We start from the raw sequence: 13,587 nt of genomic DNA, 5'->3' as shown, positions 1-13,587 counted from the left end.
GCAGATAGTAGAAGAAAAGACATTATAAAATAAATGACGAATTATTGTTTATGTTACAGGTCTGATTAATAGGATTTTATATGTATTTATTTAGATATTAATAAAAAAATAAAACATTTCATGCCCACTATTGACCCTAATTGCTTCCAACCAAGTTGCACTCCATACTCCAATCCAGTAGGTGGCAGAATATGCACCTTAAAACTAGCCATTCAAACAACAGAAGTAGTAGAACATATCCGATCCGTCGATAGCGTAGCGGGCCGCGTTCCAAACCAGCGCCTCCCTCCGAACGCGTAGTGCACTACGTCGTAAGCAGCTCACGCAGATTCCGCAGTGCGCTCGCGTAAGGATGCAACAGAGGCATTCGGGACACGGCCGCCGTCGGACTCCCGGTGCCAGCTGGACCAGGTGAATGAATGACGTGGATTTCCACGGGTTTTGGAGCGGATCCTGCGTGTGTCCCCGCAATCCTGAGTACGTCTGCGTGACAGCCACACGTGAGTTCGGTTCCATTCGGTCTTCGAAGTGTCCAGAAACATATATTTATTTATTGCTAAGCGAGCTCGTTTGCTAACTTTGTGTTTCACGACGTGGAGTGTTTGCTAGGCAACCGTTTATTATTAGCACTCTAACCGTATTTCTCTCCATGATTAGCATTTTCACAGAATGAATAAAGCAAAGGTGGAGAGTCTTCGAGACAAAGTGGATGGAAATGAGCTGGATCTCAGCCTGTGTAACCTCACAGAGGTCCCAGTCAAGGAACTTGTAAGTGCCAGCATGCATAATAATTATCATAATAATAATCATAATAATATAGTGTCAATATAGCAAAGAAAAAAAATGCATCAAAGTGTCAAGTAAGGTGAAGAAAAACCTTTCTGAATCTCGCTTTAGTAAATATAAATGCATAGAGGAGTCACTATAGTAATGAAAAATACACCTAGGACTCATTATAGTAAAGCAAAATACATGCAAGTGGCAATATAGTGATGAAGAACACACCTAAATGTCCTTATAGTGAAGAAAAAACACTTTTGGCAGACACTCTTATCCAGGTAAGAGGTAAGGGCCTTACTCAGGGGCCCAGCAGTGGTAATATAGTATTGATAATACACCTAGGACTCAATATAATAAAGAAAGACGCATCCACGTGTCAATACAGTAATGAAAAACATTCCTAAATGTCACTATAGTAAATCCAAACACTTAGAGGAGTCACTATAATAATACATCTAGGGTTTATTATAGTTCATTAAAAAATCTACTAAATGTCACTGTGGTAAATATGAAAAAATACATTAATGATATTGAGCATTATCTCATTTGTACACCTGAGCAGGTAAGAGCTAAGGGCCTTGCTCAGGGGCCCTTGGTATTGCTAGGATTTGAACTCACAACCTTCCAAATGTCATCATATTGAATATACATGCTTAGAGGAATCACTATTGTAATGTATTGTATAGAATAGAATCGCCTTTATTTGTCACATGTACATTACAGCACAGTGAAATTCGTTCTTCCCATTTCTCAGCTTGCTCAGAAGCTGGGGTCAGAGCGCAGGGTCGCCCATGATAAGGCGCACCTGGAGCACAGAGGGTTTAGGGCCTTGCTCAAGGGCCCAAGAGTAACTACTGAGCTCCCACTCGTTATAGATAATAGATAAATAAATAAAAATAAGCAGTATGTCATTAAATAATATTAAACGATGATGCTAAATAAACAAATGGCAATTTAAAAAGAAAGACAAGAATGAAATGTGCAAATCGTCTCTGATATTTGTGAATATTTCGTGTGTTTCAGGCTGCTGTTCCCAAAGCCACATTCCTGGACCTTTCCTGTAACAATCTCACAACTCTAAGTGTAAGATTTAATACCTGCTTTATACACTATTACATCAGCACAGGGTTTTACTCATTCTGCCTGCTCACAATGAGACACAGTACAATAATTCCACACCGTACGGACAAAAGTTTGTGAAAACCTGACCATAAGATTGGTATGTGCTTCTTTCTGAACAGCCTTTTCCACATTTAGTCTCCATTTGCTGTTGTAAGAACGTCCACTCTTCCTGGAAGATGTTCTACCAGGTTTTCTAGAGTGTGTTTGTGGAGATTTGTGTGAGATTCATCCAGCCATGAGTCAGCGTCCACCGTCGTCCAAAAGCTGTTCAGTTTTTTCGCATTACTACCAATAGGGGACGTACAAATGTATTGGGACATCTGACCTTTCCAGCCGTATGTTGTTCTTTATCAAACTGTTTCCACAAAGTTTTTGGACGTGGTGGCAGGAAATTTTTCCTTCACTTGAACTAGGAGAACCAAACCTGTTCCAACATTTGAATACCCCTGTGCACAAATCCAGCTCCATGAAGATATGCTCTAAAGGTTGGGGTAGAAGATCTTCTGCTATAGAGCTCTGACCCTCCACCTTTTTTAACATCTTTGGGATGAATTGGAACACTGACTGTGCAAACACACTTCAAAATCTACACCTTCCCAGAAGAGTGGAGGTTATAATAAGAGCAAATGGGGACTAAATGTGGACTGGGATGTTCAAGAAGCACATACTCTTATAGTCAGGTGTCCACAAACTTAAAAAAATAAAATAAAACATTATTTTAACACATCACATTACTTCTTTTTTTTTCCCCCCCAGCCTGAGTTCTGTTTGCTGACTCACCTAGTTAAAGTGGACCTGAGCAAGAACCAGCTGGTGAGCCTGCCTGAGGAAATCGGACAGCTGTACAGCCTGCAACATCTGGATCTCTACAACAACAAGCTGACCATGCTTCCTCTCAGCTTCTGCCAGCTCAGGGTCAGTTCAAGAGCATTCAAATAGAACTGTACAGAATACAACGTCATGTCATATCAGGAATACAAGTAGGACGGTCAACGTTCTTCATCATGTATTAGGATGTTACTCATAAACAAACCGGGATTAAAATATCAAACCAAAACGTTTAAAATCTGTCTGTAGTAGTCGCCATGAAGTCCGATTTTGGATTGTTGCGCTTCACAGATGTGTAAAAACCTGACCAGGTATCATATTTGGTGACGTTTTGGTATCAAAAAGTTTTGAGAGTCGTTCTGTTCACAAGAAATACTTCATTTATCAGCTTTTAAAATAGTCCCCTTGGACAGAAATACAGTGCCCCAGCGTTCTCCGGCGATCATCATGCGCAAGTAGCCGTACGGTTCTGACATTTACGGGGGTTGAGCTCCTTCAAGGTCTTACTGATCTCTCGTCGTCTTCCAGCGATGTTCTTCCGCTCTTGAACGGCACGTGGCGCTCGAAACGTCTCGTCGCAGCATCGCAAATGTTTCACGCAGAATTTCACGTTTGTGCTTTTTTTTCCGACTCGCTGTCCGTGCTGAAATCGCAAATCTTCTACCAAGTCGTCATTTCTGCCATTTGTCTGTGTCTACAGTGTTTGAAATGGCTGGATCTTAAAGACAACCCTCTGGAGCTGACGCTGGCCAAAGCTGCAGGAGACTGTCTGAATGAGAAACAGTGCAGGCAGTGTGCAGGACGGGTGAGAGAGAGCATGCACATGTGCTTCAAGAACGTGCTTACCGTCGAGATTTCCTTCCCCATTAACCACTCTCCTCCATATCCATCTGCTCCAGGTTCTCCTACACATGAAGCTACTCCAAGAAGAAGCCGATAATGTGCGGGAACGCCGACTGCTGAAGGAGAAAGGTAGATAAGCGCTCTCCGGGCGCGCTCGTGTGCGAGTACGACAGCACGAATATGCATGATGATTTCTCGTTGTCCTGCAGAACAAGAAAAGAAGAGGGAAGCGAAGCAGAGGGAGAGAGAGGCCCGTGAAAGAGAAGTACAAAAAAAGAAAAAGGCTGAGGAGAAGGAGAGGAAAAGGAAGGAATATGAAGCACAGATGGCTGCTCAAGCTGCACAGGAACAACACAAGAAGAAGAAAGAGGAGAAGAAAAAGAGAGCCAGCCAAAATCAAGGTGAGTTACACATCATCTGTGGGAGAAGGTTGAGTGATGAGTGAAGAACATGAGGTAGGAGATAAAGGAGGCCTGTTCCTCTGTGGCTGTCAGTCCCAGTGAAGGAGGTGTGGCCTAATTGCTATTAGTCCCAGTGGTGGTGTGGCCTAATTGCTATCAGTCCTAGTGAAGGTGTGGCCTAATTGCTATTAGTCCCAGTGGAGGAGGTGTGGCCTAATTGCTATTAGTTCCAGTGAAGGAGATGTGGCCTAGCTGTTTTTAGTCCCAGTGAAAGAATCATGGCTTCATTACTATAGTCCCAGTGAAGGAGGTGTGGCCTAATTGCTGTGGTCCCAGTGAAGGAGGTGTGGCCTAGCTGTTTTTAGTCCCAGTGAAAGAATCATGGCTTCATTACTATAGTCCCAGTGAAGGAGGTGTGGCCTAATTGCTATTAGTCCCAGTGAAGGAGGTGTGGCCTAACTGCTATTAGTCCCAGTGAAAGAATCATGGCTTCATTACTATAGTCCCAGTGAAGGAGGCGTGGCCTCATTTAGGGTTTCTGACGGTTTTGCCAATTAAAATTAAAAACCAGTAAGAATGAAATTTAAGCCCATGTCATGACATCAAAAACACACAAATAAACTTGCATTCCCTAAGCTGAAAAATAAAATCCGTTTCACGTCTGTGGTACAATCAGAGAGATTTGTGCCGATAACAGAAAGCTGATTAGCTGTAGCATGTTGGTCTCGTTATAGTCGTAATACAACCTCTTTAATATTACTTAAGAATAAAATCTCACTTTCACCTCTCTCTCTATATAAATACAGGTTTTTAAAGAGTATAGCAGCCGTGTTGTTTCTTCACACAAATGGGAAGTCAATATGACACAGTAACAGTGAAATAACCCTGCATTTCTCCTTCCTGCAGATAAAAAGAAGGCCTCCATTAGCAAACCTCAGACCAGACGCTCCGTCTGCTCTCGGCTCTTCTCTCTGCTCCTCAGGATTCTTCTCCTGCTCATCATCAGCGCTGCAGCGGTGGTCGGCGCTTGCCGGGTCCCCGAGCTGAAGAAGCAGGAGATGTGTGCTCCCGTAAATCTATACACAGACGAGGCCCTGAGTTGGGCACGAGGCCTGGATGTGGTGCAGCAAGTCATTCAGAAAATCTCTGACCTTCAACAATGACCTCTTGCTTGGCTCTGATTGACAAAGACGGCATCCATCTTGCGACAGGGTTTAGTCCGGATAGGAAAATGTATACTGGGGTAACTACTAGAAATGTTGTTCCTTTGTACATTTGGGGTTTTAATTTAAACTAAGAAAAAAATTGATCAGAAACAGGGGGGAAGTGGACTTTGGGTCCATTATGGCTGCTTTGGCGCTACAATGACGAGGCTCGCTATCATGTGACCTTACGTACTGTTCGTAAACGTCTTATTAAAGCAAACAGATGCTGTATTGGGGGCATGCTTACATATTTATAATCATTTCGGATAACACGTACAAACCACGTGCCATTTTCTTTCCCAGTACAACGCAGATACAAAAATGTAAAGGAAAAAAAACTCCCTCGCTTACCTCTTTGACTGTAATTTTCTTGCCTACGAAGCATCTGTGCTGCGAGACGTGAAACGTGGTTTACACGCCGATCGTCTTCCGCGGCACCGTATATTAATAAACGGACGGATTTGTATACATTTGTAATTTTTTTTAATAGATTTTAAACTCTGAGAAGTCAGGGAGAATAACGGCATGAATAAACGTCATCCTATTGCAAAACCTGCGTCCATGTTCCTTCGTCCAGTTGTTTACGGTTTGGGATTCTCCATCGCGATCGGTCAGTTTACGTTAATAGCTTTCATTTAAGTGCTACTAGATTTCAGCACTGGAGACTCGTTCACATGTTCGATTCACCCAAAGTGAAACCATGCCACAGATATACACTATAGGAACAAAAGTATTGAAACACCTGACTTGTGACACACACACTTGTATAAGATGTCTTTGGATGCTGTATCATTGAATGTTCCTTTTTTAGTTGAACTTTAAAGGGACAGCGCATGTAGGACGTTTTGGAGACAAGGTGAAGGAGGCGAGATTGAGATGGTTTGGACATGTGCAGAGGAGGGACATGGGGTATATCTGTAGAAGAATGCTGAGGATGGAGCCACCAGAAAGGAGGAAAAGAGGAAGACCAAGAAGGAGGTTTATGGATGTGGTGAAGGAAAACATGCAGGTAGTTGTGGTGAAAGAGGCAAATGTAGAGGACAGGGGGGGGTATGGGGACAGATGATCCGCTGTGGCGCCCCCTAATGGGAGAAGCCAAAAGAAGTTGTTGAACTTTGGAGACCCAAAACTCTTCCAGCATGATGGTGGACAAAATCAGCTCCATGAAGAATTCATTTTTCTATGGGTTGTAGTGAAATATCTCCTGCTCTACATCTTTAACCTCAAACCTTAAGATTGAACTAATTTATTGAACTAAAAGGTTCTGGTATGGAGGAGTTGGTGTCGGATCTATAATGATCTCAGATTTTGATGTATTTTATTGCAGCTCCTGGTTCCACGACTGTATTAGATTGTAGAAAGGACACTAATCTCTCACTCTGGTGTTTAATGTTTTTATGATTTATAATCACACTCTTGGTGTCACCCAAATGAGGATGGATTCCCCTTTTGATTTTGGTTCTCCTCAAGGTTTCTTCATCATACTGTCTAAGGGAGTGTTTCCTTGAAGGAAGCCCCAGGCTTGCTCATTGCTTATAAATACACAATTCACTCGTTACTTTTGTTCTATAATTCTTACCTTCTGAAAAGCCGCTTTGAGACAAAGTCCATTGTGAAAAGTGCCACAGAAATGAACAAATAGTAGTGTATAGTGTCGAACCTTGACCCTGGTAGGATCAGTTATAGTGGACTAATAGATAAGTAGTTTGTCTGCTGATTACCATAAAAACCCTCCAAGCTTTTTAAGATATCGCACTAATAAGGATTCTGGAATGACAGCCGTATAAATTGGAGATCATTCTGCTAATCAATTGTGTATGTGTAAGAAAAGACAAGGCGATTTTTTTTTTGTTCATATTTTTACACAAACTGGTCATGTGATACATGTGAAATGAAAAAGAAACAAAAAACATTATAAGATTAGAACTCTTTGAAAGTCGTTAAGGGTGATTAATACAATATACAATATCCGTGTCGAACCTGCTTATTAAAGGCGGCTGACAATTTCAATCTTTAAATGTAATTGTACGGAATGAAAAACGGGTGTAGTTTGGTTTAACTGTAAGAGGGTGATTTTTGTGAGCCATTTTCAGTCCCCGTCCGCTTCCTGTAGTTAGGGAGCAGTTCCTGCTCCGTGCCTGGAGTCCCGTGTTTTCCCGTATTCTCTCTGCTGCATGCTATCCGTGCTGCCCAGGAGCTCTTTCCAGGATGCCTTGCTCACAGTCAGGCCGAGAGTCACTTCCTGAAATACCTCGCTGACGGAGAGCTGGTGAGGAGAGAGGAAAATGTCAGGTCGAGACCAACCATCCATCCATCAGCAGATGCGACAAAGCTACAAGTCATTATACAGTAAATAAGAAATAAAACACCTCAGGGAACATAATCAATCCATTCCTATTATACATCATGCTGTAGAAAGTCTGTGAATATGTTTATTTTCCTATATGTGCTGTTACAAAGCACTGACCCTGGAGACCCCTGCCCCAGAAAATCTCATCAGTGCTTTTATATATATATATATATATAACAAATTCTAAAGAAATATATATATATCAAATTCTATTCACTCAAACCTCTTTGAACCGGAGCTTCTTGAACATTTCGATGCTGATCCGGTTGTCCGAACCGATCTTCACTTCGAATTTCTTGATGCCGAGTTTGTTGATTCCTGTGGAGGTTTAATACAGACACAGAGTTAAACATCAAATTAAAACAACAACAACAAAAAAAAACATTTCCTCAGTTCCTGCTCACCGTAATGCATCATCATGCACGTCACTTCTTTGCCAAATCCCCTGCCTCTGTAGCTGGGCTCTGCGGAAAACCGAGACACGGTTCGGAAAACGCTACGACCTAAACTTCAATCATGATGAATCGCCAGGATCATTACCTGCTATCATGATCTCCAGCTCAGCCAGAGATAGGTCACTGGGGTCCGTCAGAAAGAGGTTGACGTCTCCCACCATGCACTCTTCCTCCGAGATGCTCGGATCAGTCCATCGCTGCTTGTCCAGGACGATGAACGTGCACTCTGCGTTCACAAGTGTGGCATGGTCGTTAATGATCTGCTGCTCGCGGACTGTCGCATCCAAAATATTCCTTGTGCCTAATATTTGGAATATTTTGGATTCGCCATGTTGTAAATCTCTTTATATTTACTCTTTCGAGCCACACAATCTTAAATATAGCATTTAGGGATTGTATGAGTCACCGAAAAAAAAAAACGTATTTCTGTATAATTATTAGTATTAGCGCTGTACTTTTAAAATTTTGAAGGTGACTAATATTTGATATGTAGATTGATTTCTCCTCACTAAACTGTTTCTCACCGCTGCTGCTATATGACTATATCGCATCACAACTCTACGGAGACGAGGCGAGTCACATAGAATACAGATTAACATGGCAGAGGTAGAGCTGCGTCTTCCTGAAGACACAACAGATAAAGAACGTCTGGTTTTATGTAATCTGTTTTCTCTCTTTTTTTGCACTACAAAGACGGGTTTGTGACAGGATGCGTTAGAAGTCAGAAGGCACTTAAGTAAATTGATGGTTTGCTTTCTGTTTGGATTGAAGAAATAAACTCTCAGTACATTTCTCGGTAGCTGCTTCATATGTATCGTTGGCTATGCATCAAGATGCCTCAGATATGGAGATGCACCTCTCTAATAGCAATAAAATGATAATATACACATCAAATACCAAGTGCTGGAAGAAAGAAAGAAACCTCACTATCTTCATCCTCTCTCCAACTTTTCTGCATGTCATATTCCTGCTCCAGAGTTAAAGGTTCAGACGCTGTGAGTTTCTGCAGCTCTGCTGACGTCATCCACTGGTGATACCTGTATAATTATAGGTCACATTTATTCGGCTACAAGTTTGTGTTTTAAATGGCTTCATTTTATTTTAACTTTTATAATGTGTACTGTATTTCAATGCAACAATTTAAAAAATACCCCAAAATGTAAAAAAGAATAAAAAAAAAAAACACCTAAATGATCAACAATCTCATTCATGGAATAATAATAATAAAAAATGACACTCTGGAAGAAAGAGTGATTTTATATTAAATCTACAGATGAACATGGCAAGAATATTCAAAATGAAAGTTTTTTTTCCACCACAATATCTGCTTTGAGACACTGTTGACCCCAGGTACCTGAACTCCTCCACCTTCTCCACCTCTTCTCCCTGCAACTGCATCACTCCACTGCCCTCCCTCTCATTCACACACATGTACTCTGTCTTACTTCTACTGACTTTCATTCCCCTTCTCTCCACGGTGTTCCTTCACCTCTCCAGGCTCTTCTTAACCTGCTCCCTACTCTCACCACAAATCACAATATCATCCGCAAACATTATAGTCCACGGAGACTCCTGTCTGACCTCGTCTGTCAACCTGTCCATCACCACTGCAAACAGGAAAGGGCTCAGAGCCGATCCTTGATGCAGGCCAACCTCCACCTTGAACCAGTCTGTTGTTCCGACTGCACACTTCACTGCTGTCACACTGTCCTCATACATGTCCTGCACCACCCTCACATACTTCTCTGACACACCTGACTTCCTCATACAATACCACAACTCCTCTCTCGGTACCCTGTCCTACGCTTTCTCTAAATACACAAATGCAACTCCTTCTGACCTTCTCTATACTTCTCCATCAACATTCTCAAGGCAAATAAGGCATCTGTGGTGCTCTTCCTCGGCATGAAACCATACTGCTGCTCACAGATGGTCACCTCTTCTCTCAGCCTGGCTTCCACTACTCTTTCCCATAACTTCATGGTGTGACTGATCAACTTTATTCCCCTGTAGTTGCTGCAGGTCTGCACATCTCCCTTATTCTTAAAGATCGGTACCAGCACACTCCTCCTCCATTCCACAGGCATCTTCTCCCCTTCCAGAATCTTGTTAAACAATCTGGTTAAAAACTCCACTGCATCTCTCCTAAACATCTCCATGCTTCTACTGGTATGTCATCTGGTCCAACCAACTTTCCACTCTTCATCCTCCTTATTGCTGCGCTCACTTCCTCCTTACTAATCCTATCTACATCCAGCTTTACCATTTTCAAAATACTCCCTCCATCTTCTCAACACATTTCCCTCTCCATCCTTTATTGCTCTAACTTGCAGCACATCCTTCCCAGCTCGGTTCCTCTGCCTGGCCAATCAGTACAAATCCTTTTCTCCTTCCTTAGTGTCCAACTTCTCATACAGCTCCTCATATGCCTTTTCCTTGGCTTTCGCCACATCCCTCTTCACCTGCTGCCGCATCTCCTTGTTCTCCTGCAAACTTTTCTCATCACTCTGTCGATCCAAATTCTGTTTCTCCAACCTCTTTCTCCTTATGCTCTCCTGCACTTCCTCATTCCACCACCACGTCTCTTTGTCTTCCTTTCTATTTCCAGATGTCACACCAAGTACCTTTCTAGCTGCCTCCCTCATTACTTCTGCAGTAGTTCCCGTCATCCAGCACCTCTTCACCAAGACCGAGCTCCTGTCTGACCTCTTCCCTGAACCTCACACTACAGTCTTCCTCCTTCAGCTTCCACCATCTTATTCTTCTTTCAGTCCTCACTCTCCTCCTCTTCTTCTTCTTCTTCATCATCTCCAAAACCATCCTACAGACCACCATCCTGTGCTGTCTAGCTACACTGTCCCCTGCCAACACCTTACAGTCTCCAATCTCCTTCAGGTTGCATCTCCTACATAGAACATAGTCCACCTGTGTGCACCTTCCTCCACTCCTATACGTCACCCTATGATCCTCCTTCTTCTTAAAATACGTGTTCACCACTGCCATTTCCATCCTTTTAACAAAATCTATCACCGTCTGCCCTTCCACATTCCTCTCCTTAAAACCATATCTACCCATCACCTCCTCATCACCTCTGTTCCCTTCACCTACATGTCCATTGAAATCCACCCCAATCACCAATCGTTCATCATCACTTCATCTCACTCCAGAATCTTCACTTCTCCTCCATCTCACTTGTGGAGCATAGGCACTGATGACATTTATCATCACCCCTTCAACTTCCACCTTCACGTTCATCACCCTATCAGAAACTCTCTTCACCTCCACTACACTCTTACTGTACTCTTCCTTCAGAATCACCCCTACACCATTTCTCTTTCCATCCACACCATGATAAAACAGTTTAAACCTCCACCTCCAATGTTCCTGCTCTTACTCCCTTTCCACTTGGTCTCCTGAACACACAACCTTTCTCCTCTCCATCATATCAGCTCCCTCTCTCCCTTTACCTGTCATAGTACCAACATTTAAAGTACCAACCCGAACCTCCTCTCTCCTACACTGCTCCTTTCCCTCCTGTCTCTGTAGACGTCTTCCTCCTCTCCTTCTCCTTTAGCCAACAGTAGCCCAATTTCCACCGGTACCCTGTTGTTATTGATACCTGTGGTGGTTGTTGGTAACCCGGGCCTCGACCGATCCGGTATGAAAATCTGATTTGTGATCCGCATATTTGATTTGGCACATGTTTTACACTGGATGTCCTTCACATTTATCCGGGTTTGGGACCGGCACTAAGAGTGACCTGACTTGTGCAACCATTACTAATTATACTGTATCTTATCATTGTACAGACATGTGAGAGAAATAAATACCTGGGAACATGTTCAGTGCTGTAGGGAACCAACACGACTTTACTGCCTTCCAGTAACGTGTCTTCATTTATCCGCATTTTCACAAAATTATATTCTGGAAAAAAAAAAAATCGAATGACAATCAAAGCAACATTGATAACAATCTTACTGCTTAATTCCTTTATAGCACAGTCATCATACCTGTTTTAAACGACGGCTTTGTAAAGGCTCTTATTAACCTCACAAGGAAGAATTCACTCGTGTTATACACAATAGCGCTTAAATTAGATAAAAATTAACCAAAACAACACGGTTTCTGATAAGACAACTTAAAAAACATGAAGCTAACACACGAAAATAAGTCTTTTCTGACGTCATAAAGGTGCGCCCAAAACAGCACGTGATTGCATGTATCTTTAGTGAACACACGGGGGCGCAGTACACTCACTTCCTCTAGTGCAGATAGATAGATAGATAGATAGATAGATAGATAGATAGATAGATAGATAGATAGATAGATAGATAGATATGTATGAAGATATATATATATATATATATATATATATATATATATATATATATATATATATAGACATACATATTAAAATGAAATACTCTATTTATGTGTATAGATAGATAGATAGACAGACAGACAGACAGACAGACAGACGATAGATAGATAGACAGATAGACAGATAGATAGATAGATAGATAGATAGATAGATAGATAGATAGATAGATAGATAGATAGAGATGTATGAAGAGATATATATATATATATATAGACATACATATTAAAATGAAAAACTCTGTTTATTTATGTGTATAGATGGATAGATAGATAGATAGACAGACAGACAGACAGACAGACAGACAGACAGGCAGACGATAGATAGATAGATAGATAGATAGATAGATAGATAGATAGATAGATAGATAGATAGATAGATAGATAGATAGATAGATAGATAGATAGATAGATAGATAGATGAATGGACAGATAGATCAACAGAGAGACAGTCCGATATACAAACAAATAGATAATCATGTTGTGGTGATGTTTGATTACGGCCTTTGCTAAATTAGTGGTTTACTTAACATGTAATATAAACGACTGGATATGGTGAACCAGCAATTACACTTAATCCCGGTTCAGGGATACAAACTTATAATCAACTGTCACTCCACAGTAAAAGTGCAGCGATCTAATGATAACTTTGTTGTTCAGTCTTAAGGGGAGAGTAACATAATCTATCTATCTAATCTATCTATCTATCTATCTATCTATCTATCTATCTATCTATCTATCTATCTATCTATCTATCTATCTATCTATCTATCTATCTATCTATCTATCTATCTAACTGTCTGTATATCTGTCTACATGCTTTTGTAAAATGCAAAATGTTATCTGAATCATTTGAGTTTATAATAAAATAGTTTTAAAATTGTATGTTATTAGGCTCCACCCTTAAAATAATAAATTTGACCTGAATGATGGTAAATGTGTAATATGTAATAAAGGTAAAAACTCCAAAACACACAAGAATTGGACAGTGAATGACTGTGAGAAAGTTCTGTGGACAGATGAGTTCAAATTGGACATTATTGTGTCCAATTTATTGTGTCCGCTCTGGATAAGGGCGTCTGCTAAATGCCACAAATGTAAATGTAAATGTAAATTGTCTCTAACAGAAGAACTTGTGTAAGAACAGGAGAGATGATGTTAACAGACTGCCTCACCCCCCACAGTCTAACATGGAGGTAGAAGCTTAATGGTTTGGGGTTATTTTG

General features: G+C 41.3%; 2 protein-coding genes across 3 annotated transcripts; one reads left to right on the top strand and one right to left on the bottom strand.

Moving 5' to 3' along the window:
• The first annotated feature begins 348 nt into the window (after positions 1 to 348).
• lrrc59 (leucine rich repeat containing 59) lies at positions 349 to 5,731 on the top strand. Of its 2 annotated transcripts, XM_046854069.1 has the most exons (8): positions 349 to 500; positions 658 to 768; positions 1,804 to 1,863; positions 2,659 to 2,817; positions 3,431 to 3,535; positions 3,630 to 3,702; positions 3,783 to 3,974; positions 4,881 to 5,731. In XM_046854069.1, the coding sequence occupies exons 2-8, from the start codon at positions 670 to 672 to the stop codon at positions 5,135 to 5,137; spliced, it is 945 nt and encodes a 314-aa protein (XP_046710025.1). In that variant the 5' UTR covers positions 349 to 500; positions 658 to 669; the 3' UTR covers positions 5,138 to 5,731. The 2 variants fall into 2 exon arrangements, with proteins under 2 accessions (XP_046710025.1, XP_046710026.1); XM_046854070.1 differs by lacking the exon at positions 349 to 500 and having other exon boundaries at positions 552 to 768.
• Positions 5,732 to 7,077: 1,346 nt separating this feature from the next.
• On the bottom strand, positions 7,078 to 12,192 carry nat9 (N-acetyltransferase 9 (GCN5-related, putative)). The gene is made up of 7 exons (XM_046854077.1): positions 11,995 to 12,192; positions 11,815 to 11,908; positions 8,912 to 9,021; positions 8,070 to 8,210; positions 7,934 to 7,993; positions 7,753 to 7,847; positions 7,078 to 7,445 (listed from the first exon to the last, which is right to left on the bottom strand). Exons 2-7 carry the CDS (start codon positions 11,889 to 11,891, stop codon positions 7,293 to 7,295), a joined length of 636 nt encoding a protein of 211 aa, XP_046710033.1. The 5' UTR covers positions 11,892 to 11,908; positions 11,995 to 12,192; the 3' UTR covers positions 7,078 to 7,292.
• Between the last annotated feature and the right edge of the window lie 1,395 nt (positions 12,193 to 13,587).

This window comes from Silurus meridionalis, chromosome 7 (genome assembly GCF_014805685.1).
Source record: "Silurus meridionalis isolate SWU-2019-XX chromosome 7, ASM1480568v1, whole genome shotgun sequence".
Classification (NCBI taxonomy): Eukaryota; Metazoa; Chordata; class Actinopteri; order Siluriformes; family Siluridae; genus Silurus; species Silurus meridionalis.
The sequence above is the reverse complement of the archived record's forward strand: the minus strand, read 5'-3'. Positions and strand labels throughout refer to the sequence as shown.

Excerpts from the sequence above, each read along its gene's own strand:
- lrrc59 (XM_046854069.1), top strand. The coding sequence starts at position 670 with ATGAATAAAGCAAAGGTGGAGAGTCTTCGAGACAAAGTGGATGGAAAT. Across the intron at positions 769-1,803 it reads AGGTCCCAGTCAAGGAACTT|GCTGCTGTTCCCAAAGCCAC; the intron begins GTAAGTGCCAGC and ends CGTGTGTTTCAG. Across the intron at positions 1,864-2,658 it reads ACAATCTCACAACTCTAAGT|CCTGAGTTCTGTTTGCTGAC; the intron begins GTAAGATTTAAT and ends TTTCCCCCCCAG.
- nat9 (XM_046854077.1), bottom strand. The coding sequence starts at position 11,891 with ATGCGGATAAATGAAGACACGTTACTGGAAGGCAGTAAAGTCGTGTTG. Across the intron at positions 8,211-8,911 it reads TTGGAGAGAGGATGAAGATA|AGTGCACGTTCATCGTCCTG; the intron begins GTGAGGTTTCTT and ends TTGTGAACGCAG. Across the intron at positions 7,848-7,933 it reads GTGCATGATGATGCATTACG|GAATCAACAAACTCGGCATC; the intron begins GTGAGCAGGAAC and ends AAACCTCCACAG.